Genomic DNA, 26,739 nt, shown 5'->3' with positions numbered 1-26,739 from the left:
AGGGTATTTCTCCAGAATGGTCTGTAATATACCACTGTGGATAAAATACTTAGCCATTTCTTGAACACTTCTGAGTGAATTGTTTCTAAATTCATTAATTTTATCGCACTCCAGTACATAATGACGCAGGGTGTGACAATAGTCCATCTGGCAAAGTTTACATTTCGTTTGGTCTACATCTGGTGGTGGTGATTTAACCTGCCAAAGATACTTGTAACCCAGTCGGAGCCTGGCAGTAGTGACATCTGCTTATTTTGTTGGATGCACCATAGACATGTGGCTCCTCCTGCATGATAGAATGATGATAGATGGACTCACTGGTGTCAATCTCCCTGAGCCTTAAGTCCATAAAATTCAGTTGAAGTTCTTTTCGTATTATTGTTCTCAAACTACTACCTGACAAGCCAAGATTGTAATCTACTCCCTCTTTGAAAGCATACAGCTTAGCCAATTTATCAGTTCTATCATGCATCTGAAGACCAATGTGAGATGGAATCCACAGCATGTGCACTCTGACTCCACTGTCCACAATCCTACCATACCTGTGTCTGGCTTCTGACACAAGCATGCCACAATTTATGCTTAATGAGTTGAGAGCATTTATGGATGACTGAGAATCAGTTACAATTAAACTGTCAATCTTTGATACATAGATGCATTTCAGTGCAAGGAGTATGGCAAACAGTTCTGTCTGAAGGGTAGAGGCCCAATTATTGATGCGTGCTCCAATTTCTTTAAGAGAGCCATCACTCTTTACGACAACAGCAGCACTACCAGCTGCACCAGTGGATTGGTGAACAGAACCATCAGCGTAAATAATTTGCGAGAGTGTGTGCTGTGTGACTAAGTTATCAATACAGCTTAAGGTTTCATGTTTGGCTTCAAGGCGAAGTTTTGGTTGTGATTTAAGAAGTAGTTTGGGGGGAAATGGAGGAATGGTAGTTTGGAATAGGGTAATATTCCATGGAGCGGAGAAGTGCCGCTGTTGCCTTACTTGACATAGATCATGTATCTGATTCATGCGGAGGTCGGTTCCAGTTTTTTCGATCCATCTAGAGGAGTGTTCACCAGTGCTGAGGAAAGTTTGGAGGGCTTCTGTGCAGGGGTTTGAATGAGCTTGCCTGAGCATATTAACCCCTATTAGGATATTTCTTTCAGTAACACGATCTTCTGATGCTTGGAATATCAAGTTCTTTTTGCATATTTAAAATTTTGGCAGTACGAGGGCATCCTAAAATGATCCTCATTGCTTCGTTCTGCAGTTTTTCCAGCCCTCCAAGCTTCCAGTCAGACACAAGAGCAAGTAATGGCGCAGCATAATCAACCAATGATCTAATATAAGCAAGATACATCATTTTCACATTTTCACATTTTATCGCAAAAATTTTGCCTCGATTAGCGCTAAAAAACTCAACCAACGCTATTCGTTCAGTCTAAGACGCGTCCACTTCTGGTCAGTGTTTACAAGCCAGCCAGCCACCGCGGTCCCTTCCAAGCATACAATCGGAACATTTCATATTATCACAGCCTTTTTAGTGATTGCACCTGCAAAATAAGTCACCATGGGCCCCAAGAAAGCTTCTAGTGCCAACCCTACAGCAAAAAGGGTGAGAATTACTATGGATATGAAGAAAGAGATCATTGCTAAGTATGAAAGTGGAGTGCATGTCTCCGAGCTGGCCAGGCTGTACACAAAACCCCAATCAACCATCGCTACTATTGTGGCCAAGAAAACGGCAATCAAGGAAGCTGTTCTTGTCAAAGGTGCAACTATGTTTTCGAAACTGAGATCGCAAGTGATAGAAGATGTTGGGAGACTGTTATTGGTATGGATAAACGAAAAACAGATAGCAGGAGATAGCATCTCTCAAGCGATCATATGTGAAAAGGCTAGGAAGTTGCATGACGATTTAATTAGAAAAATGCCAGCAACTAGTGGTGATGTGAGTGAATTAAGGCCAGCAAAGGTTGGTTTGAGAGATTTAAGAATCGTAGTGGCATACATAGTGTGATAAGGCATGGTGAGGCTGCCAGTTTGGACCAAAAAGCAGCTGAAAAATATGTGCAGGAATTCAAGGAGTACATAGACAGTGAAGGACTGAAACCTGAACAAGTGTTTAATGGTGACACTGACAATGTTGTGAAACACTTTAGGAATGTCATAAAGGAACGGGAGGTACAGGCCTCTATGGGCAGATATGTTGTGGGACAGAGGTCCAGTGACTCTCAAGCTGGTCCTAGTGCATTAAAAGAAGGGAAGTAACCCGGAAAAAGGACTTGCCACCTCAAGTCCTAATGGAAGGGGATTCCCCTTCTAAACACTAAGACCATGAACACACTCCCCTCTTCCCATCCCATCAATCATCACCAGATCTTCAATAAAGGTAAGTGTCATGTAACTGTGCATGTCTTCTTCAGTTTGTGTGTATTAAAATTAATATTTCATGTGTTAAATTTTTTTTTTTTCAATACTTTTGGGTGTCTTGCACGGATTAATTTGATTTCCATTATTTCTTATGGGGAAAATTAACTTGACTAACGATTATTTTGACTAACGATGAGCTCTCACGAACGGATTAATAGCGTTAGTCGAGGGTCCACTGTATATATATATATATATATATATATGCAAAACAACCACTCTGAAAGAATAGAGAAATTCCAAGCGCTTTCGTGACTACTCACATTATCAAGTTCCTTGATAATGTGAGTAGTCACGAAAGCGCTTGGAATTTCTCTATTCTTTCAGAGTGGTTGTTTTGCATATTTTGAAATCCTGTTTACTGTGATCTTATTGCATATATATATATATATATATATATATATATATATATATATATATATATATATATATATATATATATATATATATATATATATATTAACATATCGGGCATTTCCCACCAAGGCAGGGTGGCAGGGTGGCCAGAAAAAGAAAGACTTTCATAATCATTCACTCCATTGCTGTCTTGCCAGAAGCATGCTTACACTACGGTTATATAACTGCAACATTAATACCTCTCCTTCAAAGTGCCGGCACTGTGATTCCCGTTACTGTATTTCCGTTACGTTGCTTAAACTCCAACAGCACGTCAAGTCCTAGAAACCATTTGTCTCCATTTGTTCCTATCTAACATGCTTACGCACGTATTACAACCCAGGATTCCAAATGGCCTGTTATCCTGGGTGTAAAGGGAGCAAAATAAACACAGCAGAAAAGTTTTGAATTATATTATCCCCAATTTAGAACAGAAGTATGTACACTATATACACTATGTACAGTGATAGGTATTAGTGCACTCCACGGTAAGCAAGGCAGAATAGAAGCCACTAGAGAGCAGACCGTGCTTCAACCAGCTCTAGAATGGGAATGACAAGGGCAGACAGGAGAGTGGTGCCCACATATCCTCTGTGATTGGTAAAACCATCTTCTTATTGGCTGGAACCTGGTTACTGGTTGAACGATGGGGCCCCATCGTCAACCCTCAGTCACCTGGTTCGCTGGTTGGGGGAGATAGCCTGTGCATGAGGGTGTGTACATGTGCCGAATAAAGGTTATGTACTCTTTGCATGCCACACCCCCACCCCGAGAAGGCTCAGGATTAGGCTGCCACCTTCCAGTGGTAACCGTGCTGCCATGGCACAAAATAATGGGACCGCCTTTCCTCTCAACCATTCAACTCTTAGATAGAGCTCAGCTTTTCTCGTGACAAAAAACCAAACCCTAAACTCAGAGAGAGACAACAGACAGTTGGGCTAACATAAGTCCAAGATACAGGCGGATGGTAGCCCGCATCCCCTCACTAAAAAAAAACCCCACACCAGGGGATAAAAAAAAAGAGCTTGGAAGGGGTTACCACAAGTAACCTAACACATCCTAACCTAATATATAATTAAATATTGTTAGACTCTAGATAAAGAGTCTGCCAACGTATTGTCCTTGCTGGCAATATATTTAATTCTGAGAGAGTAGGGTTGTAGTCTGAGCGTCCACCTCATGAGCCTTGTGTTGTGGTTCTTCATGGTTTGGAGATATACTAGAGGATTGTGATTACTGTAGACGGTGACCACCTGCGATGTCTGGCCCACATAAACATCGAAATGCTCCAAAGCCAGTACCAGCACGAGGGCTTCTTTTTCAATGGTACAGTAAGCCCTCTGATGCGGCTGTAATTTGGCAGAGAAGAAGGCTACAGGCTGCAACTCCTCGTTCCCGTTTTGCAATAGTACTGCCCCAACCCCAGACTCACAAGCATCAACCTGTAATGAGAAACTGAAGTCCAAATAAAGGGAACTTTGTGACTGGTAAGAGAGGTAAGAGGGGCTACAATATCTGAAAAATTCTTACAGAATCTTGTGTAAAATCCTATCATGCCTAGGAAACGTTGAAGAGATTTCCTATCATGAGGAACTGGATAATCTTTAATGGCAAGAACTTTAGCAAGTTTATGAGCAACTTCACCACCACCTACTTCATGGCCTAGAAAAATAACAGTGGCATGGCCAAAGGAAGACTTAGATAAATTAATAGTTAAAGGGGAACTCTGAAAGGTCTCAAAAAGAGCCTTAAGGTGTTGATCCCAAGTATCAGACACCACAATAATATCATCCAGGTACGCTGCCGTGCCTTCAAGTTCTTTAATAGCCTGATGGATAAGTTTCTGGGATGAAGAGGGGGAATTTTTCATTCTGAAGGGGGTAACTGTATTGATAATGACCTCCTGGAATTACGAAGGCAGAGATTTCCTTTGCCTTATCCGTCAAAGGTACCTGATAGTAACCTTTAAGGAGATCTATCTTGGACACACAAGTAGCCTTACCCACAAAGTCAATTACGTCATCCAGACGAGGAAGAGGGTAAGCATCTGTAATTGTGACCTCATTCACCTTACGGTAGTCTGTACACATACGAAACCCTCCGTCAGCTTTTTTAACAAGGATGCACGGTGAAGCCCATGGACAAGATGACTCCTCCACTAAACCATGCTTTAACAAAAATTCTACTTCCTGCTGAAGTAGCCTTTGCTTTTCAGGATTAGCCCTGTAGGGGGAGAGTTTAATAAGTTTAGAGTTTCCCACATCTACATCATGATAACCTAACGTACATTTTTTCGGCACATCCGAAAAAACATCAGGGAATGACTGTAGAAGCGCAGTTAAACTTGTTGCTTGCGTTTCAGATAGTCCCTCCATTAAAGGGCTAGGATCCTTGAGGAGGACAGAAATTGAAAGTTTAACATTAATTTCAGAAATAGAGTGCAAAGAATTAGAGTCGTCCTCAGAGGAAGAGGACAGAGTCATTACTGGGACATTATCTGGTGTATGAAAAGATTTTAACTGATTAATGTGGTAAGTTTTAGTTTTTGAGGTCTTATCAAGAGGAGCTACCACATAATTTACTTACAATTTGCATAAGTCCCGTAAATCTAGCTTTCAAGGTGTGGCCAGGTATAGGTTCCTGCACCAACACCTTGTCTCCTGGATGGAAGGAGCGGAATTTTGCACTTCTGTCATACCTCTGTTTCATCTTATTTTGATCTGCCTTTAGGTTAGCCTTGGCTAACTGACGTGCCACCTGCAACCTTGAAGACGGGTTGTAGAGTGTTGAGCTAACGTCTTGTCCCATCCATCCTTCTTTGAGCACCCGAAGAGGACCTCGTACGTTGTGCCCAAAGATCAGCTCAAACGGACTAAACCCGGTAGACTCTTGCACCGTTTCTCGTACTGAGAACAGCAACAAAGGTAGTGATTCATCTCAGTCTGTAGGAAAGTGCATGCAAAAAGTTATCATGGTTTTTAACGTCTGATGGAATCTTTCCAAGGCGCCTTGGGACTTAGGATGATAGGCAGTGGATAAGTTGTGGATTATCCCTAACCTAGTTAATGCTTTCCTAAATGCTTTGGCAATAAAGTTAGTACCTTGATCACTTTGAATAGTTTTAGGAATGCCAAAACAAGAAATGAATTTTGTTAAAGCTTTGAGAATAGCTTTAGTATTAATACTGCGCATGGGAATTGCTTCTGGATATCTAGCTACTCTATCCATAATTGTAAATAAATACTGATTTCCCGACTTTGACCTAGGTAGTGGACCTACACAATCTATAATTAAATCTGCAAAAGGTTCTCCATCAGCAGGTATAGGTAGGAGAGGTGCAGGTTTAATGGAATGTCCAGGTTTCCCTATTTGCTGACATTCTCGGCAACACCGGATATGATTCTTCACATCCTGCTTTAATTTTGGCCAATAAAATTCTTTTGTGATTCTATATAAGGTTTTAGTAATTCCTAAGTGACCTCTTAATGAAGTATTATGAGCTATATTCAATATTTGAGGTCTAAACTTTGTTGGAAGCACTAACCTGTCAGACAATTGCCGGCCCTCTATCTCCTTACCAGTCTCAGTGCAGATCACATAATCGTTTTTAAGTTTATACTTGACCTGATGATCCAAAGAGGATTTACACATGGCTGCCTGAAAAGCGAAATTTAAAGAAGGGTTCTTTCGTTGTTCCTCCCGGAAGGACAGTCCCTCGGGCATGGAAACAGATATCTGGCAATCCTGCAACCTGGGAATAGGAAGGCTTGATCGGAGTCTGTTCACTTGATTTACGAGGCTCCAGCCGGTGTGCCTCGTAAAACAACGTGGCTATTCCGAGATCAGAGTCGTCCAAGGATAGGTCAACATTCTCACCAGACAACCCTCGGGATGTTGCCCGAGTTATGGCCAACACCGGAGAAGAATTAATCATTATGGGTTCAGGACACACACTAGCAGTGGTAATGTTATTACCCAGTAATAACATGGCATCTTTCATGGGGAATCCTTCGGATACACCCAGAGTCAAGTATCCAGTGTAATATTTACACTGTACATAAATTTTTTGCAAAGGGACAGAATATATAGCTCCTCCAAATGCTTCCAACAAAACGGAAGAATTTAAGGAGATATTCTTTGAAAGGGGTATTACTCCCTCTCTTATAAGTGAGCAATATGCTACAGTATCTCTAAAGGTTTTGACTTCAGTTGTTTCGGAGTTTTCCTGTAGGGAAATAAGAGTCTTACAATAATAAGGGGCCATCCCTTTTTCTACTTCTCTCGGGGACATATTACTAGGGATATTAGAGATTTTTCCAATGGGTTAGGGTTTGTGGGGGCAGTTGGGATGGATGTGACCTACTTGGTTACAGAGGAAGCAGACGACAGGCTTGCCCTTTACTCCCTGCTGACGTTGCAACTGGTGTTGCTCTGGCTGGTGTCTCTTTGGATACTGTTGTCGAGATGCACCATGTTGAGTAGTTTGTCTCTCACCAGGTGGACCATAAGTTGAGAAGCGTGGCTCACCAGGTGACTTAGTTGGCTGATGTAGACGTTTTCCCTCCGGCTGGCACTTCATTCTCCAAGGTTGACGATCTCTGCTCATGCCAGGCTGTTGAAAAGAGAGACAGGACCGCTCAGACAAGGAGCGGTTAGTTTCAAAGGTATCAACCAACCTGGCTGCCTCCAATACAGTGGTTAAGTCACGATCCTGCAGAAAGACTCGAACTTCTGGTCCCACAGACTCCAGCAGGTTGTCTGTCAGAATAAGCTGCACTAGATCATCGAAGGTAGCGACACCACTTGCTTTATACCAGCTGGTAAAAGCTTTGGTCTGCTGTCGCACAAAATCAACCAGGGATTGACCAAGCTGTCGCCTGCCTAATTTAAACAACTTTCTGTACTAAGCTGGGATACATGTAAATGCTCCCAAAACTGTGGTCTTCACTACTTCATAATAAAAAAATTCAGTGTCTTAACACTGACGTAAATTCCTGTGCCTTACCAAACAATGCTGTGTGAACCAACGATGCCCAATGCTGTTCCGGCCACCTCAAGGCTCGAGCCTGATTTTCGAAGCTTTCGAAAAAAACTTCTGATTCGGCCTCATTGAAGCGGGGAACATGCTGTACTGCTTTCTGTAAACTAAAGTCATTTACGGAATGCGAAAACTGTCTCCTTTCTTTTTCCCTATCAAATTCTTCTTTTGCAAATGCTCTCTGTTCCCTAGTCTGCTCAAGATTGATTTTTGCCAGCTCAAGTGCCAACGACGCTGATTCACGTTGAGACAACCCTGCTGCACTATACTGACGATTTTGCTCCGTTGATATATCATCTTCCTCCTGCGAGAACATATGAATTTTTTCCCTAGCTTCCATAGAAGGAGGAGTCTAATGAGCCATCTATTATTCTCGAAGTTTGTCAGTGATCAGTGAACGCAGTTACGCAGCTGTGAGAGTGCGTTCGTAATTAATGCCAATGGAACGAGCAATTTGCCAACAACGCTGTAGGGACAATTTAAGTATGTTAAACAAGGTATATGCCGACACCAGACGTCTGACTCGTCTAGGTGGCATACCACAATGTATAAGTTATATGCTATGCACAGTACGTTTGCAGAATACGCATACAAGGTGGATACGCAATAGCAAAGCTGACTGCAAAATCTTCACACCGAACAGGCTAGTAGCGAGCTGTTAAACGATCATACAATAGCAAGGCTGACCATAACAAAACTGACACGCAAAGTTTGTAAAGCGTTGACTAAGCTGAATGCAATGCCAGACAGCAAGCTACACACTGTTCTACAAGATTGACCGCAGCGAAGCGAGCACACTAAACAAGCTAGTAGCAAGCTGTTGAATGATCACACAATAGCAAGGCTGACCATAGCAAAGCAACTGACACGCAAAGTCTGCAAAGCATTGGCAAAGCTAAATGCAATGCCAGACAGCAAGCTACGCAATGTTCCTGCTTCCAGCTTCACACTAGGCTCAACCCTTTATCTAAGTCCAGCTCCAGCTTTCGGACAGGCTACCCATATTACAACCCAGGATTCCAAATGGCCTGTTATCCTGGGTGTAAAGGGAGCAAAATAAACACAGCAGAAAAGTTTTGACTTATATTATCCTTCACCAATTTAGAACAGAAGTATGTACACTATATACACTATGTACAGTGATAGGTATTAGTGCACTCCACGGTAAGCAAGGCAGAATAGAAGCCACTAGAGAGCAGACTGTGCTTCAACCAGCTCTAGAATGGGAATGACAAGGGCAGAGAGGAGAGTGGTGCCCACATAACATCTGTGATTGGCAAAACCATCTTCTTATTGGCTGGAACCTGGTTACTGGTTGAACGACGGGGCCCCATCGTCAACCCTCAGTCACCTGGTTCGCTGGTTGGGGGAGATAGCCTGTGAATGAGGGTGTGTACATGCGCCGAATAAAGGTTACGTACTCTTTGCATGTCACAGCACACTTGCTGGAAGTCTAAGTCCCTTGCACACAAAACCTCCTTTACCCCCTCCCTCTGTTTCCTAGGCTGACCCCTACCCCGCCTTCCCTAAACTACAGATTTATACACTTGAAGTCATTCTATTTCGTTCCACTCTCTTTACATGTCCAAACCATCTGAATAACCCCTTTTCGGCCCTCTGGATAATATTTTTGGTAATCCCACACCTCCTCCTAATCTCCAAACTAGGAATTCTCTGCATCATATTCAAACCACACATTGCCCTCAGACATGATATCTCCACTGCCACCAGCCTTCACCTTGTTGCAACATTCACCACCCATGCCTCACACCCACATAGGAGTGTTGGTATAACTATACTTTCATACATTCCTGCTTTCATTGATAAAGTTCTTTATCTCCACAAACTCCTCAGTGCCCCACTCACCTTTGTCCCCTCGTCAATTCTATGATTCACCTCATCTTTCATAGACCCATGTGCTGACACGTCCACTCCCAAATATACACTCACCTCCTCCATACCCTCTCCCTCCAATCTGAAATCCTATTTTTTTTTTATCCTCATCACCTTACTCTTTCCTATTTTCACTTTTAATTTCCTTCTTTTACATACCCTACCAAACTCATCCACCAACCTCTGCAAGTCATCTTCAGAATCTATCAAAAACACAGTGTTATCAGCAAAAAGCAATTGTGACAACTCCCATTTTGTGTTAGATTCTTTACATTTTAACCCCACACTTCTTACCAACTCCCGAGGATTTACTTCTCCTACAACTCCATCTCTCAATATATTGAACAGCCATGGTGACATCACACATCCCTGTCTAAGTCCTCCTTTTACTGGGAGATAATCTCCCTCCTTTCTACATACTCTAACCTGAGCCTCACTATTCTCGTAAAGACTCTTCACTGCTTTCAAAAACCTACTTTATATTCCATACATTTGCAACATCTGCTACATTGCCCCCCATCTACCCTATCATATTCCTTTTCCAAATCAATTAATGCCACAAAAACCCTTTTACCCTTGTCTAAATACTCTTCACCTATATGTTTCACTGCAAACACTTGGTCTACACACCCCTTACCCTTCCTAAAGCCTCCTTGTTCGTCTGCCTTCCTGATCTCCGTCTTACTCTTAATTCTTTCAATGAAAACTCTGCCATACTCTTTACCGGGTATACTCAACAGACCTATTCCTCAATACTTTTTACACTCTTTTGTGCCCTTTGCATTTATACAAAGGAACTATGAATGCTCTCTGCTAATCCCTAGGTACCATACCCTATTCCATGCATTTATTAAATGATAGCACTAACCACTCCAAAACTATATCCTCACCTGCTTTTAACATTTCTATCTTCATCCCATCAATCCCAGCTGTTTTACCCACTTTCATTCTACCTACTGCCCCACGCACTTCCCCCACACTCACAACTGGTTCTTCCTCACTCATATAAGATGTTATTCCTCTTTGTCTTATACACGAAATCACAGCTTCCCTATCATTAACACTTAACAATTTCTCAAAATATTCCCGATACCTCTAACTCTCTGTTTAAGAACATAAGAAGAACATAAGAACATAAGAACGAAGGAACACTGCAGCAGGCCTACTGGCCCATGCGAGGCAGGTCCAAGTCTCCTACCGGCTTAAGCCAATGCACCCAACCTAGTCAGGTCAGGTCACCTTGACTTAAGGGAGGAACACGGCAACCGACCTGGTAGCACAAACTATCAGGTCTAACTCACACCCACCCACACCCACTCATGTATTTATCCAACCTATTTTTAAAGCTACACAACGTTCTGGCCTCTATAACTGTACTTGGGAATTTGTTCCACTCATCCACAACTCTATTACCAAACCAGTACTTTCCTATATCCTTCCTGAATCTGAATTTTTCTAACTTAAAACCATTGCTGCGAGTCCTGTCTAGGCTAGATATTTTCAGCACACTATTTACATCCCCCTTATTTATTCCTGTCTTCCATTTATACACCTCAATCATATCCCCCTAATTCTACGTCTTTCTAGAGAGTGCAGATTCAGGGCCCTTAGTTTATCCTCATAGGGAAGGTTTCTGATACTTGGGATCAACTTTGTCATCCTCCTTTGTACATTTTCCAGAGCATTTATATCCATTCTGTAATACGGTGACCAAAACTGTGCAGCATAATCTAAATGAGGCCTAACCAAGGATGTATAGAGTTAAAGAACAACCTAAGGACTCCTGTTATTTATGCTTCTTGATATGAAGCCAAGGATTCTATTAGCTTTATTGCGAACACTTATGCACTGTTGTCTTGGTTTCAGATTACTGCTAACCAGAACTCCTAAATCTTTTTCGCAATCCGTAATATTAAGATCTACATTATTTAGTTTATATGTGGCATGGTTATTGTCCTGTCCAACATTTAGAACTTTGCATTTGTCTATATTAAACTGCATCTGCCACCTCTCCGACCACTGCATCAGTCAGAATGAATTCGACGGTCTATTTTGGTGTCATCGGCAAACTTGCTGATGTAGCTCTTTATGCCCTCATCTATGTCGTTTATGTATATTGTGAACAGCAGGGGGCCCAACACTGACCCCTGTGGAACACCGCTCGTGACGCTTCCCCACTCTGATTTCTCCCCATTTATGCAAACTCTCTGCTGCCTATTTGTCAACCATGCCTCTATCCAGGAAAAAATTTCTCCTATTCCATGTGCCTTAATTTTCCTCAATAGTCTCTGATGTGGGACCCTGTCAAAAGCCTTACTGAAGTCCATATACACAATATCGTATTCATTACCATGATCTACCTCCTCAAATACCTTAGTGAAAAAAGTTAATAAATTCGTAAGGCAGGAACGCCCCTTTGTAAAACCATGCTGAGATTCGTTGATTAATTTATGCTTTTCAAGGTGGCAATTATTGATTCCATAAATTTTCCCACTATGGAGATTAGGCTTATTGGTCTATAGTTCGAAGCTAAGGACCTGTCACCTGCTTTGAAAATAGGTATCACATTTGCCATTTTCCACTTATCGGGCACAATGCCAGTTTGTAGTGATATGTTGAAAAGATTAGCCAAAGGTTTGCTAAGCCCCTCTTTACATTCCTTTAGAACCCTTGCATACAGTTCATCAGGGCCTGGGGATTGTTAGCTTTTAATTTATCTATTTGCCTAAGGACCATGTCACTTGTGACCCTGATCGTGCACAGTTTATTATCGTCCTGTTCCACATAATTTATCATTTCTGGAATATCGCTGGTATCCTCCTGTGTAAAAACTGAGAGGAAGTATGTGTTAAAACTTCTACACATTTCCTTATCACTGTCAGTGAGCTGACCCGAGGAACTTTTGAGTGGGCCTATCTTGTCCCTGATCTTACTTCTGTATACCTGAAAGAATCCTTTTGGGTTAGTCTTCGAATCTCTTGCAACTTTAACCTCATAATCTCTTTTAGCTTTTCTAATTCCTTTTTTTATTTCTCTCTTTAACTGAATATATCGATTTCTTAATTGCCCCTCTCCTCTTTTGAATTGCCTATATATGCCTCTCTTTTGACCAATTAGATATTTTAATCTATTGTTCATCCATTTAGGATCATTTTTGTTTAATCTGATTTCCCTATTTGGAACATAATTTGACTGAGCAGCTAGAACTGTGCCCTGGAAAGCGTCATATCGGCAACCATCACCACCTACCTGACCCTTAGTCATGTCATTCCAGTTCAGCCCACCTAAGTAATCTTTCAGTCCTATGAAATCAGCCAAGCGGAAGTCAGGGATGGAGACTTGATTGCCATTATTAGGGGAATTCCATGATATATTAAAACTGAGTGATTTGTGATCACTTTCCCCAAGATTATTAATTAGTGTTTCCCTACTGGCAAGAACAAAGTCAAGGAGGTTATTTCCCCTAGTTGGCTCTGTCACAAGCTGTTTTAAAAAACAATCCTGGATCATATCAAGAAAGTCACCTGACTCTAAATTTCCTGTCAAATTGCTCCAGTCAATCTGTCTATAGTTGAAATCTCCCATTAGCACAACATTTTCGTATGTAGATGCCTTACGAATTTCGTCCCATAGAAGTTTACTGCACTCCCTTTCAAGATTTGGGGCCCTGTAAATCACAGCCAAAATTAGTTTTTCTCGGCCCTCGAGAAGCTGTAACCAAACAGATTCAGTGGCTGATGCTTCTAATTTAATATCTTGTCTAACACAACAATTTAAATTGTCTCTGACATACATCACTACTCCACCACCTTTCCTGTTGACCCTGTCAGTGTGGAATAATTTATAGCCTTGTATGTGGCATTCAGAGGGCATCTCTCTATCTTTCAGATTGAGCCAAGTCTCTGTTATAGCAATAATATCTATGTTTCCTGCACTTGCAATTAACCTTAGCTCATCTATCTTATTTCTTACACTCCTGCTATTAGTATAGTAAACCTTAAGGGAGCTAGTCTCTTGCTGCCCTCTGCTGTCCCCCTTTGTTTGCTGACCTGATCTATTGCTTTTATTTATAACTTCATGCTGAATGCCTTTTATACATTTACTGTTTCCAACCCTAGTGTTGCAACCTGCTTGTTTCCCACACACCCATACCTCTATCTTCCATCAGTTTAAAATCATAGGCATTTCACCAATGGCCTTCTCAATCGAGTCTGCAAGTGCTACCACTCCAGCCCCAGAGAGATGTACCCCATCCCTTGCATACATATCATGTTTGCCATAAAAGTTGTTCCAGTTGTCAATGAATGGGATTGCAAGTTCCTTGCAGTATCTGTCTAGCCAGCAATTTACACCAATTGCCCTAGACAACCATTCATTTCCTACTCCCCTTCTAGGCAAGATGCTACATATGATTGGGATCCCTCCCTTAGACTTAATGAAATCTATAGCTGACCTGTACTTATCTAACAGCTCTTCTCTCCTACCATTCCCAATATAATTTCCACCAGCACTGAGACAGATAATGGGCTTGTTCCCATTACCTGACATATTATCCATCCTGTTGACTATGTCCCCAACACCAGCTCCAGGGAAGCACACTCTGTCTCTCATCTTCTTATTCCTATTACAAAAAGCACGGTCAATATATCTTACCTGAGAGTCACCAACCACAAGAATGCGCTTACTTCCATTAGCATGGGCAGTAGTACCCTTACCTTCACTGGCCACTGAAGTACATTCATCCTGAAGAACAAAGAAGCGATTTCCTACCTTCAGATCTTCACTCTTAACTTTCCTTACTCTGATGCGCCTCCCATTACTGTGAACCACTCGCCACTTGTAGCAGGTGCTGGGCTGCACCTCACTGCTGGTAGCCGTTGGTACCTCCCCACCTACAGCCTCCTCACAGCGAGAGACAGACTGCACCTCACTGCTAGAAGCCTCATTCCCCACAACTCCAGCCACCTCACACTCTCTCCCAGACCCATTGAGGTGGACCTTCAGCCTCCTAATCTCCTCCTGGAGAAGCAAGACCTCCTCCTTCAACTCTCCAACCTCAATTTTTAAAACACTGCAGAAGCAAGCCATGCTTTGTAACCGTCCACGCTAATCCCCAACTTATTAATCTCACTCCAAAACTCTTTCCTATTTTCAACAAAATTTGTTGATAACACCTCACCCACTCTCTCATTTGCTCCCTTTTTACATTGCTTCACCACTCTCTTAACCTCTCTTTTTCTCTCCATATATTTCTCCCATCTTACATCATTTCTACTTTGTGAAAACCATTCAAATGCTATCGTTTTCTTTACATCATCATTGCACCAATCGCTTTTCTTCCCTCCCGCACCCACTTTCTTGTAACCACAAACTTCTGCTATACACTCTAACACTATATTCTTATACTTATCACATACATCTTGTACCACAGTGCGTATACTCACACTAGCCCATCTGTCCTCCAACAAATGTTTATATCTTACCCTAACTGCCTCCTCATTTAGTTTATAAACCTTCACCTCTTTCTTACTTACGACTTCCATTTTCCTTGTATCCCATCTACCATCGCCAACTCTTCTCCCACTTAGATTTATTATTTGTCCAATGTATTATTTATATTTAATTCTTCCCAAATTCTATTAATTATAAATGGATCTAATTTATATAAACCAAAAGAAATATTCATATTATTTTCAAAACTGCTTTTTATGAAACAAGATTCAATTATATTCCTGTCGACCATGGACTTCCTTGATACAACTTTCTCAACTTTTTGAAAATCAATTGGATGGTTAAAATCTCTCACATGAATAAACAGAACATTGGAATCTTGTCCAGTTCTGATGCTATATTTATGTTGTTTTAATCTTAGTTAGGCCGTAATAAACTTTATCGCAAATCTTACAAGGACTCTTATAGACACATCCGTCAGCGTTCTGGGGGGAATTCTTTATCAAAAGTTTTTTTACTGTATCAAGATTTTTAAATACAACTTTGATATTAAAAATCTTAAGAAGTGAAGGCATATGAACCAAGTTTTCATGGAAAGGGAGAACCAACATATTTTTAGTTGAATAAGGCTGGTTGTCCCTTTTTGGATTGTAAAAAGTATTTTTAGCAATTTTAAAAGATTTATCAATTACGTTTCTTGGGTACTTCAAATCATTAGCTATTTCATAAATTTTAGATATTTCTTCATCTATGAACTCTGGACTACAAATACGTAAAACTCTCAAAAGCATTGATAAGAAAACAGACAGTTTAACTCTGTCTTGATGTGAAGAATAATAGTGTACATAGGAACAGTTATTTGTAGGTTTTCTATAAAATTTGAATTCATTATTACCCTTAATAATTAAAACATCAAGCAAAGGCAATGAGTTATTTTCCTCAAACTCAACAGTAAAGTTTATAGAATGGGCTAAGTTATTTAATTTATCAAGGAAATGGTGTATATCTACATTCTTGGGCATAAGACACAAAATATCATCAACATATCTGAACCATTTAGCTCTATTTGCGAGGATTGTGTTAAGCAGCCTGTTGTTTTGCATATATATATATATATATATATATATATATATATATATATATATATATATATATATATATATATATATATATATATATATATATATATATATATATATATATATATATTGTTGAATGTACCACCTCTGGAACTGTCCTGGGGACCCTCATCCTCAGAGAAAAGAATAAACTTGCTTCAGAGAAAACTCAGGGTTCTCCCTGAGGCTGTTTGAAAATTGTTTTTTCCTACCACCCCCTATATTTTATAGATAGTTTGTTTAAATACAAAATACATTGGCAAAACACACTGACAATAATAAGCAGGGAGTAAAACGAGATACATGACAACTCAGTGCTGCATCTCGAATATTTCGTCCAGCTCCCCGGTGGTGGGCCTCGTGCCCAGAATGCTGCAGGCATTACCCCTCTAGATCGCAACACTGAGTCTCTGAAAGAGGAAGCTGGCCGCCCTGTGGTCCTTGGTTTCTATGATGAGTTTTTCACCCAGGAACTTTAAAGCACCCTTTCCCCATGCTCCGTGGGTCTCCGATCCTATTGGGATGAAGTTATAGCAAGAGGGAAGGTCTTCATATTTGTGGGTCTTCTGGGTCTCCCTGTGGCTGGCAACTCCATCCCCTTCAGCTAGGAGTATGTCAAGTAGGTGTCTGCCAATGTGGCGGCAAAAGTGTAGTCCCAGGCAATCTGCTTTCCATCCTTTCATAGTGGCCCCATCAGTGCGCTTTTGACTTCCATTAGACCTCTGCACTTGGAATTCCCGTTGGGCTGGGCAGTGGGCTGTGGCGAGGCTTCTCTTTATGATGTCGTTGACCTCCTCATGTCTGGCGTAATTCCCTTCTGATGTGACCATGAAGTCTAAATTGATCAGCTGTCTCCCTACCACAAATACACCCCAGTTCGGTGAGGATGGGGGTGGCTAGGCAAAGAGCAACACCAATCCGAATGGCCTGTGGGTCGAGTCGAGTGCCCAGGGAGGAACTGGGAACAGCTAGAAGGAAATCTCCTGAGTGTGGTGCCTTCACTGCCAGAAGACGAGCTTTGTCCTTTCCTGAAACGTTGGCGATTTTTTTCATGATCTATTTGTCCCAGTGGGACTGTTTGTGCTCTCTGGGAAGAGCTGGTCTACTGGAGGAGTCTGCAAGGATGTCCCAACGCCTCTCTGCTTCAGCGAGCCTGGGGTCTTGAGCTCCTACCGCATCTCTCAAGCATTCAGGGACAATCTTCTTGACTAATCCTCTGGAAGCCAAACACGAAGACAGAAATGCAGGTAAAGCTACCTGTATTGCTTTGTGCACCCCTATACCTCCAAGTCGCACTGGAAGCATTGCCTGATCCCATTGCTGATCTTCTAGTGACAGATTTAGTTCCTTCTTAAAGGTTAATCATAGGAGTGCGTCATATTCATTCTCTTTAGGTCATTCAATTTGTCCTTGAGGACTGTGTCGATGGCCTGGTGACAGTGGTGCTCCCAAGAGGGCACTGTTGGATGGAGTGGTAGTAGAGACTTCCAGAAGGATTGTTCGCACAGCATTGATTATTTCCTGGTTTGTTGTGATGATTTCACACTTGGAAGGATTGAGGATGAATCCCTGTGACTTCACCAGTTGTAGGCCCTCTAACAAGGACTCTTCAGTACCTGCCAGAGTGCCATCATCCAGGTACCAGATGTTGAGCTCGCTTACTGTCAAGCAGAAGAGAAGTGGAGCGAGTGGATCACCCTGCTGAACACCCTATGATGAGGGAATTTCATGTTCGCCAAACAAAAGAATTGAAGGTTTGCTGTAGCCGGCCGAAATGAAGGGAAAAAGACTGGGGAACCGATCCTGGTTTATTTCGACTGTTCTTTTCCAAGATATAATCCACTAAAATGATTCTAACATTTAGGCTTCATACCAGTGTGAAAGTAAAAAATCTGTATATATGTTGTAGAGGAGTTTAGGTGTATGAATGCTACTTCGATAACTTACTCAAATCAATATAATGCCTCTTTATACAAAGTGTTGCACCATGTGTAAATATATTTCACCAATTGTGTATGTTACAGTTCGGGTTGGTGTGCGAGAGGGAGTACCTGCGAGCAACCTACCAGAGTGTGTACATGCTCGGTACCTTCGTCAGTCCTCTTGTCAGCGGCTACATTGCTGATAGGTATGTTGTGGGTTACAGTATATACATTTCCGGAAAAAGTTCCTTTATTCCTTGTGTCCTGGGCAGAAATAACATTTCCATAAATGATTTAACCCAACTTGTAACGATGATTGTGAATGGTTAACAAAATTAATTGCCGGTACTTTCTGTGTATCTTCATAAAATTAGATTTATGATTCCAGACGTGAAATAATTACTGTACGGAAATTATATCCAATTTTTAAAACCATAAAAATTATTTGAAAAAGTGAGTGAATATATTGTAAGGGTAGTGTTATGACTGATAATTGTAATACGGCCATCATCATCATGCCGACTTATTATCTATTATCACGGTGAATGTCTGAGTCTCAGTCTACATAATGTCTTATACAATCTTCATACTTCGTAAAATACATAATTTAAAATAATATATGTTGTAACTACTTATATATATATATATATATATATATATATATATATATATATATATATATATATATATATATATATATATATATATATATATATGCAAAACAACCACTCTGAAAGAATAGAGAAATTCCAAGCGCTTTCGTGACTACTCACATTATCAAGGAACTATAGTTCCTTGATAATGTGAGTAGTCACGAAAGCGCTTGGAATTTCTCTATTATTTCAGAGTGGTTGTTTTGCATATTTTGAAATCACCTGTTTACTGTGATCATATTGCATATATATATATATATATATATATATATATATATATATATATATATATATATATATATATATATATATATATATATATATATATATATATATATGTATGTATATGCAATAAGATCACAGTAAACAAGTGATTTCAGAATATGCAAAACAACCACTCTGAAAGAATAGAGAAATTCCAAGCGCTTTCGTGACTACTCACATTATCAAGGAACTATGAAAGTAAAGCATCCAAGGAAGCTATATAAGGGGTCTGGCCAGCACCTCACTATCAGATCCCACAACGGTTAAACACCTGACGCTCGCCGACCCAACTTGGATAGGTCCTTTGCACAACTCACCCACAAACTATTCTACCCAAGAAAATTTAAAAATTATTATTTGTCCAGTGTATTATTAAATTCTTCGCAAATTCTATTAATTATAAATGGATCTAATTTATATAAACCAAAGGAAATATTCATATTATTGTCAAAACTGCTTTTTATGAAACAAGATTCAATTATATTCCTGTCGACCATGGACTTGCTTGATACTACTTTCTCAACTTTTTGAAAATCAATTGGATGGTTAAAATCTCTTACATGAATAAATAGAGCATTGGAATCTTGTCCAGTTCTAATGCTATATTTATGTTGTTTTAATCTTAGTTCGAGATTTTTACCAGTTTGACCGTAATAAACTTTATCGCAAATTTTACAAGGAATCTTATAGACACATCCATCAGCATTTTGGGGGGAATTCTTTATCAAAAGTTTTTTTTACTGTATCAAGATTTTTGAATACAACTTTAATATTAAAAGTCTTAAGAAGAGAAGGCATATCAACCAAGTTTTCATGGTAAGGGAGAACCAACATGTGATGAATGGTTTTGAAAACCGACAAGTTGAAGAATTGAGACACTTATGCAACACATGGGAATCTTTATTGATGGACTGAGTGATGGACTGAACACATCGAATCCAGGTTGAGGGACTGATTACCTCAAACTTCTACTCTACTTACCCACTTCTACTTTGTATTGGACTGATGAAGCCACTGTGTGGCGAAACGTTTCTTCAATAAAGATTCCCATGTGTTGCATAAGTGTCTCAATTCTTCGAGAACCAACATATTTTTAGTTGAATAAGGCTGGTTGTCCCTTTTTGGATTGTAAAAAGTATTTCTAGCAACTTTAAAAGATTTATCAATTACATTTCTTGGGTATTTTAAATCATTACCTATTTCATAAATTTTGGATATTTCCTCATCTATGAACTCAGGACTACATCCTCGCATCAAGATAGAGTCAAACTGTCTGTTTTCTCATCAATGTTTTTGAGAGCTTTACGAATTTGTAGTCCTGAGTTCATAGATGAGGAAATATCCAAAATTTATGAAATAGGTAATGAATTAAAATACCCAAGAAATGTAATTGATAAATCTTTTAAAGTTGCTAGAAATACTTTTTACAATCCAAAAAGGGACAACCAGCCTTATTCAACTAAAAATATGTTGGTTCTCCTTTACCATGAAAACTTGGTTGATATGCCTTCTCTTCTTAAGACTTTTAATATTAAAGTTGTATTCAAAAATCTTGATACAGTAAAAAAACTTTTGATAAAGAATTCCCCCCAAAATGCTGATGGATGTGTCTATAAGATTCCTTGTAAAATTTGCGATAAAGTTTATTACGGTCAAACTGGTAAAAATCTCGAACTAAGATTAAAACAACATAAATATAGCATTAGAACTGGACAAGATTCCAATGCTCTATTTATTCATGTAAGAGATTTTAACCATCCAATTGATTTTCAAAAAGTTGAGAAAGTAGTATCAAGCAAGTCCATGGTCGACAGGAATATAATTGAATCTTGTTTCATAAAAAGCAGTTTTGACAATAATATGAATATTTCCTTTGGTTTATATAAATTAGATCCATTTATAATTAATAGAATTTGCGAAGAATTTAATAATACACTGGACAAATAATAATTTTTAAATTTTCTTGGGTAGAATAGTTTGTGGGTGAGTTGTGCAAAGGACCTATCCAAGTTGGGTCGGCGCGCGTCAGGTGTTTAACCGTTGTGGGATCTGATAGTGAGGTGCTGGCCAGACCCCTTATATAGCTTCCTTGGATGCTTTACTTTCATAGTTCCTTGATAATGTGAGTAGTCACGAAAGCGCTTGGAATTTCTCTATTCTTTCAGAGTGGTTGTTTTCCATATATATATATATATATATATATATATATATATATATATATATATATATATATATATATATATATATATATATATATATATATATATATATATATATATATATATATATATCATATAGGTAGTAGGTTGGTAGACAGCAACCACCCAGGGAAGTAATACCGTCCTGCCAGATGACTGTGAAACAAAACCTGTAACTGTTTTGCATGATGGTAGGATTGCTGGTTTCTTTTTCTGTCTCATAAACACGCTAGATAACAGGGATATCTTGCTACTCCTACTTACACTTTGGTCACACTTCACAGACACGCACATGCATATATATATATATACATACATCTAGGTTTTTCTCCTTTTTCTAAATAGCTCTTGTTCTTTTTTTATTTCTTCTATTGTCCATGGGGAAGTGGAAAAGAATCTTTCCTCCGTAAGCCATGCGTGTCGTATGAGGCGACTAAAATGCCGGGAGCAATGGGCTAGTAACCCCTTCTCCTGTATACATTTACTAAAAAAAGAGAAGAAGAAAAACTTTATAAAACTGGGATGTTTAAATGTGCGTGGATGTAGTGCGGATGACAAGAAACAGATGATTGCTGATGTTATGAATGAAAAGAAGTTGGATGTCCTGGCTCTAAGCGAAACAAAGCTGAAGGGGGTAGGAGAGTTTCAGTGGGGGGAAATAAATGGGATTAAATCTGGAGTATCTGAGAGAGTTAGAGCAAAGGAAGGGGTAGCAGTAATGTTAAATGATCAGTTATGGAAGGAGAAAAGAGAATATGAATGTGTAAATTCAAGAATTATGTGGATTAAAGTAAAGGTTGGATGCGAGAAGTGGGTCATAATAAGCGTGTATGCACCTGGAGAAGAGAGGAATGCAGAGGAGAGAGAGAGATTTTGGGAGATGTTAAGTGAATGTATAGGAGCCTTTGAACCAAGTGAGAGAGTAATTGTGGTAGGGGACCTGAATGCTAAAGTAGGAGAAACTTTTAGAGAGGGTGTGGTAGGTAAGTTTGGGGTGCCAGGTGTAAATGATAATGGGAGCCCTTTGATTGAACTTTGTATAGAAAGGGGTTTAGTTATAGGTAATACATATTTTAAGAAAAAGAGGATAAATAAGTATACAAGATATGATGTAGGGCGAAATGACAGTAGTTTGTTGGATTATGTATTGGTAGATAAAAGACTGTTGAGTAGACTTCAGGATGTACATGTTGATAGAGGGGCCACAGATATATCAGATCACTTTCTAGTTGTAGCTACACTGAGAGTAAAAGGTAGATGGGATACAAGGAGAATAGAAGCATCAGAAAAGAGAGAGGTGAAGGTTTATAAACTAAAAGAGGAGGCAGTTAGGGTAAGATATAAACAGCTATTGGAGGATAGATGGGCTAATGAGAGCATAGGCAATGGGGTCGAAGAGGTATCGGGTAGGTTTAAAAATGTAGTGTTAGAGTGTTCAACAGAAGTTTGTGGTTACAGGAAAGTGGGTGCAGGAGGGAAGAGGAGCGATTGGTGGAATGATGATGTAAAGAGAGTAGTAAGGCAGAAAAGTTAGCATATGAGAAGTTTTTACAAAGTAGAAGTGATGCAAGGAGGGAAGAGTATATGGAGAAAAAGAGAGAGGTTAAGAGAGTGGTGAAGCAATGTAAAAAGAGAGCAAATGAGAGAGTGGGTGAGATGTTATCAACAAATTTTGTTGAAAATAAGAAAAAGTTTTGGAGTGAGATTAACAAGTTAAGGAAGCCTAGAGAACAAATGGATTTGTCAGTTAAAAATAGGAGAGGAGAGTTATTAAATGGAGAGTTAGAGGTATTGGGAAGATGGAGGGAATATTTTGAGGAATTGTTAAATGTTGATGAAGATAGGGAAGCTGTGATTTCGTGTATAAGGCAAGGAGGAATAACATCTTGTAGGAGTGAGGAAGAGCCAGTTGTGAGTGTGGGGGAAGTTCGTGAGGCAGTAGGTAAAATGAAAGGGGGTAAGGCAGCTGGGATTGATGGGATAAAGATAGAAATGTTAAAAGCAGGTGGGGATATAGTTTTGGAGTGGTTGGTGCTATTATTTAATAAATGTATGGAAGAGGGTAAGGTACCTAGGGATTGGCAGAGAGCATGCATAGTTCCTTTGTATAAAGGCAAAGGGGACAAAAGAGAGTGCAAAAATTATAGGGGGATAAGTCTGTTGAGTATACCTGGTAAAGTGTATGGTAGAGTTATTATTGAAAGAATTAAGAGTAAGACGGAGAATAGGACAGCAGATGAACAAGGAGGCTTTAGGAAAGGTAGGGGGTGTGTGGACCAGGTGTTTACAGTGAAACATGTAAGTGAACAGTATATAGATAAGGCTAAAGAGGTTTTTGTGGCATTTATGGATTTGGAAAAGGAGTATGACAGGGTGGATAGGGGGGCAAGGTGGCAGATGTTGCAGATGTATGGTATAGGAGGAAGGTTACTGAAAACAGTGAAGAGTTTTTACGAGGATAGTGAGGCTCAAGTTAGAGTATGTAGGAAAGAGGAAGATTATTTCCCAGTACAAGTAGGCCTTAGACAAGGATGTGTGATGTCACCGTGGTTGTTCAATATATTTATAGATGGCGTTGTTAAAGAAGTAAATGCGAGGGTCATGGCAAGAGGTGTGGAGTTAAAAGATAAAGAATCACAGTTGCTCTTTGCTGATGACACTGTGCTCTTGGGTGATTCTGAAGAGAAGTTGCAGAGGTTGGTGGATGAATTTGGTAGGGTATGTAAAAGGAGAAAATTGAAAGTGAATACAGGAAAGAGTAAGGTTATGAGGATAAAAAGATTAGGTGATGAAAGTTTGGATATCAGATTGTAGGGAGAGAGTATGGAGGAGGTGAATGTGTTCAGATATTTGGGAGAGGACGTGTCAGCGGATGGGTCTATGAAAGATGAGGTGAATCATAGAATTGATGAGGGAAAAAGGGTGAGCGGTGCACTTAGGAGTCTGTGGAGACAAAGAACTTTGTCCTTGGAAGCAAAGAGGGGAATATATGAGAGTATAGTTTTTACCAACGCTCCTGTATGGATGTGAAGCATGGGTGATGAATGTTGCAGCGAGGAGAAGGCTGGAGGCAGTGGAGATGTCATGTCTGAGTGCAATGTGTGGTGTGAATTTAATGCAGAGAATTCGTAGTTTGGAAGTTAGGAGGTGTGGGATTGCCAAAACTGTTGTCCAGAGGGCTGAGGAAGGGTTCTTGAGGTGGTTTGGACATGTAGAGAGAATGGAGTGAAACAGAATGACATCAAGAGTGTATCAGTCTGTAGTGGAAGGAAGGCGGGGTAGGGGTCGGCCTAGGAAAGGTTGGAGGGAGGGGGTAAAGGAGGTTTTGTGTGCGATGGGCTTGGACTTCCAGCGGGCATGCGTGAGCGTGTTTGATAGGAGTGAATGGAGACAAATGGTTTTTAATACTTGACGTGCTGTTGGAGTGTGATCAAAGTAACATTTATGAAGGGATTCAGGGAAACCGGCAGGCCGGACTTGAGTCCTGGAGATGGGAGGTACAGTGCCTGCACTCTGAAGGAGGAGTGTTAATGTTGCAGTTTAAAAACTGTAGTGTAAAGCACCCTGCTGGCAAGACAGTGATGGAGTGAATGATGGTGAAAGTTTTTCTTTTTCGGACCACCCTGCCTTGGTGGGAATCGGCCAGTGTGTTAATAAAAAATAAATCTTTATTTACTACAAGTACATGTACAAGGTATACAGTCCTAGCTGACATCAATGACATACTACTATATAGAAATCCCCCTGTTATGCAGAGCATATCTGCAAATTAGATCAGTTTTGTCCCAGGATGCCACCCACACCTGTCGACTAACTCCCAGGTACCCATTTTACTGATGGGTGAACATAGACAATCGGTGTAAGGAAACACGTCGAATGTTTCCACCCCTTCGCCTGGAATTAAACACGGACTCTCACTGTGTGAAGCGAGAGCTTCATGGGAAACAGGATCAAGGGGCCACAACTGGAAGTTAAAAACCCAGATGAGTCATAGGGATGTTAGGAAGTATTCCTTTAGCCTTAGAGCTGTCAAGAAGTGGAATCTGGAGAGTGAAGAAGTGCAAGCGAGTTCCATACATAGCTTTAAGAAGCGGTATGATAAGGCTCTAGGAGCTTATCATACTCACCTATATGTACATAGAGATGAGTACATATAGGTGAGTACAGGTTGGCTGGGGCTGGATTCGAAGCCTAGTATTGAAAACAGACAGCCATTGTTTAGATATATTGTTTAATGTTATTTAACTTCATCTAAGCTTGGAGTAACGTAACGATGTATTCTTTATTTGTCAAGATTTAAAAATTCGTTTTATACTTAAGAACATTCTCATCAATTTATTACTATTAATAATTTGTATGAAATATTTGACTTGTCAATGGTCAACAGCAAAACCAATAGCATGAGTAGCATTAGCAACAGCAGAAATAGCAATTGCAATAGCAACAGTAGCACTAACAACATCAACAGCAGCAGTAGCAACAGCACCAGCAACAACAGCAATAGCAACAGCAACAGCAGCAACATCAATAGCAACAGCACCAATAGCAACAGCAACAGCAATAACAACAGCAATAGCAACTGCAACAACAGCAATACCAATAGCAACAGTAGCAATACCAATAGCAACAGCAGCAATACAGCAACAGCAGCACAATAGAAACAGTAACAACAGCAATAGCAACAGCAGCAGCAGCCGAGCGGCAGCAGCAGCAGCAGCAGCGGCAGCGGTAGCAGCAGTGGCAGCAGCGGCGGCAGAGTAGCAACAGCGGCAGGCAGCAGAGTAGCCAACAGCGGCAGGCAGGCGCAATACCAATGGCAGCTGCAGCTAATACAGCCAACACCAACAATAGAAACAGTAACAACGCAGTAGCAGCAGCGGCATCAGCGGTAGAGAGCAGTGTGGTGGTGGCTGTGGCAACAGCGGCAGCGGTAGCAGCGGCAGCAGCGGCTTCAGCCAGCGGCGGCAGAGAGTAGCAACAGCGGCAGCGGCACCAGCGGCAGCGGCAACAGCCAGCGGTAGCAGCAGCGGCGGCGGCAGCAGCAGCGGCGGCAGCAGCAGCAGCAGCAACAGCGGTAGTGAAGTAGCAACAGCAGCAAGCAGCGGCAGCAGCAGCAGCGGCAGCAGCGGCAGCGGCAACGAAGCGGCGGCAGCGGCGGCAGCGGCAGCAGCGGCAGCCAGTAGCAACGGCAGCAGCAGCGGCAGCAGCAGCGGCAGCGGCAGCAGCGGCGGTGGCAGCAGTGGCAGCAGCGGCAGCGGCGGCCAGAGTAGCAGCAGCAGCAGGCAGCAGCGGCAGCAGCAGCGGCAGCCCAGAGTAGCAGCAGCGGCAGCGGCGGCGGCTGCGGCGGCAGCAGTAGTGGCGGCAGCGGCGGCGGGGCAGCAACA

General features: G+C 40.9%; 1 protein-coding gene across 1 annotated transcript in view; it reads left to right on the top strand.

Moving 5' to 3' along the window:
* LOC128691020 (organic cation transporter protein-like) overlaps window positions 1-26,739 on the top strand; it is a gene marked incomplete at its 3' end in the record, with an annotated part of 170,769 nt that overhangs the window by 93,102 nt on the left and 50,928 nt on the right. The window contains exon 6 of the mRNA XM_070080182.1: window positions 18,343-18,446. Coding sequence (XP_069936283.1) covers window positions 18,343-18,446 — 104 coding nt within the window. The remainder of the gene's footprint in view (window positions 1-18,342; window positions 18,447-26,739) is intronic.

Source organism: Cherax quadricarinatus, unplaced genomic scaffold (genome assembly GCF_038502225.1).
Source record: "Cherax quadricarinatus isolate ZL_2023a unplaced genomic scaffold, ASM3850222v1 Contig202, whole genome shotgun sequence".
Taxonomy (NCBI): Eukaryota; Metazoa; Arthropoda; class Malacostraca; order Decapoda; family Parastacidae; genus Cherax; species Cherax quadricarinatus.
This window is presented reverse-complemented; position numbering and strand designations above follow the sequence as displayed.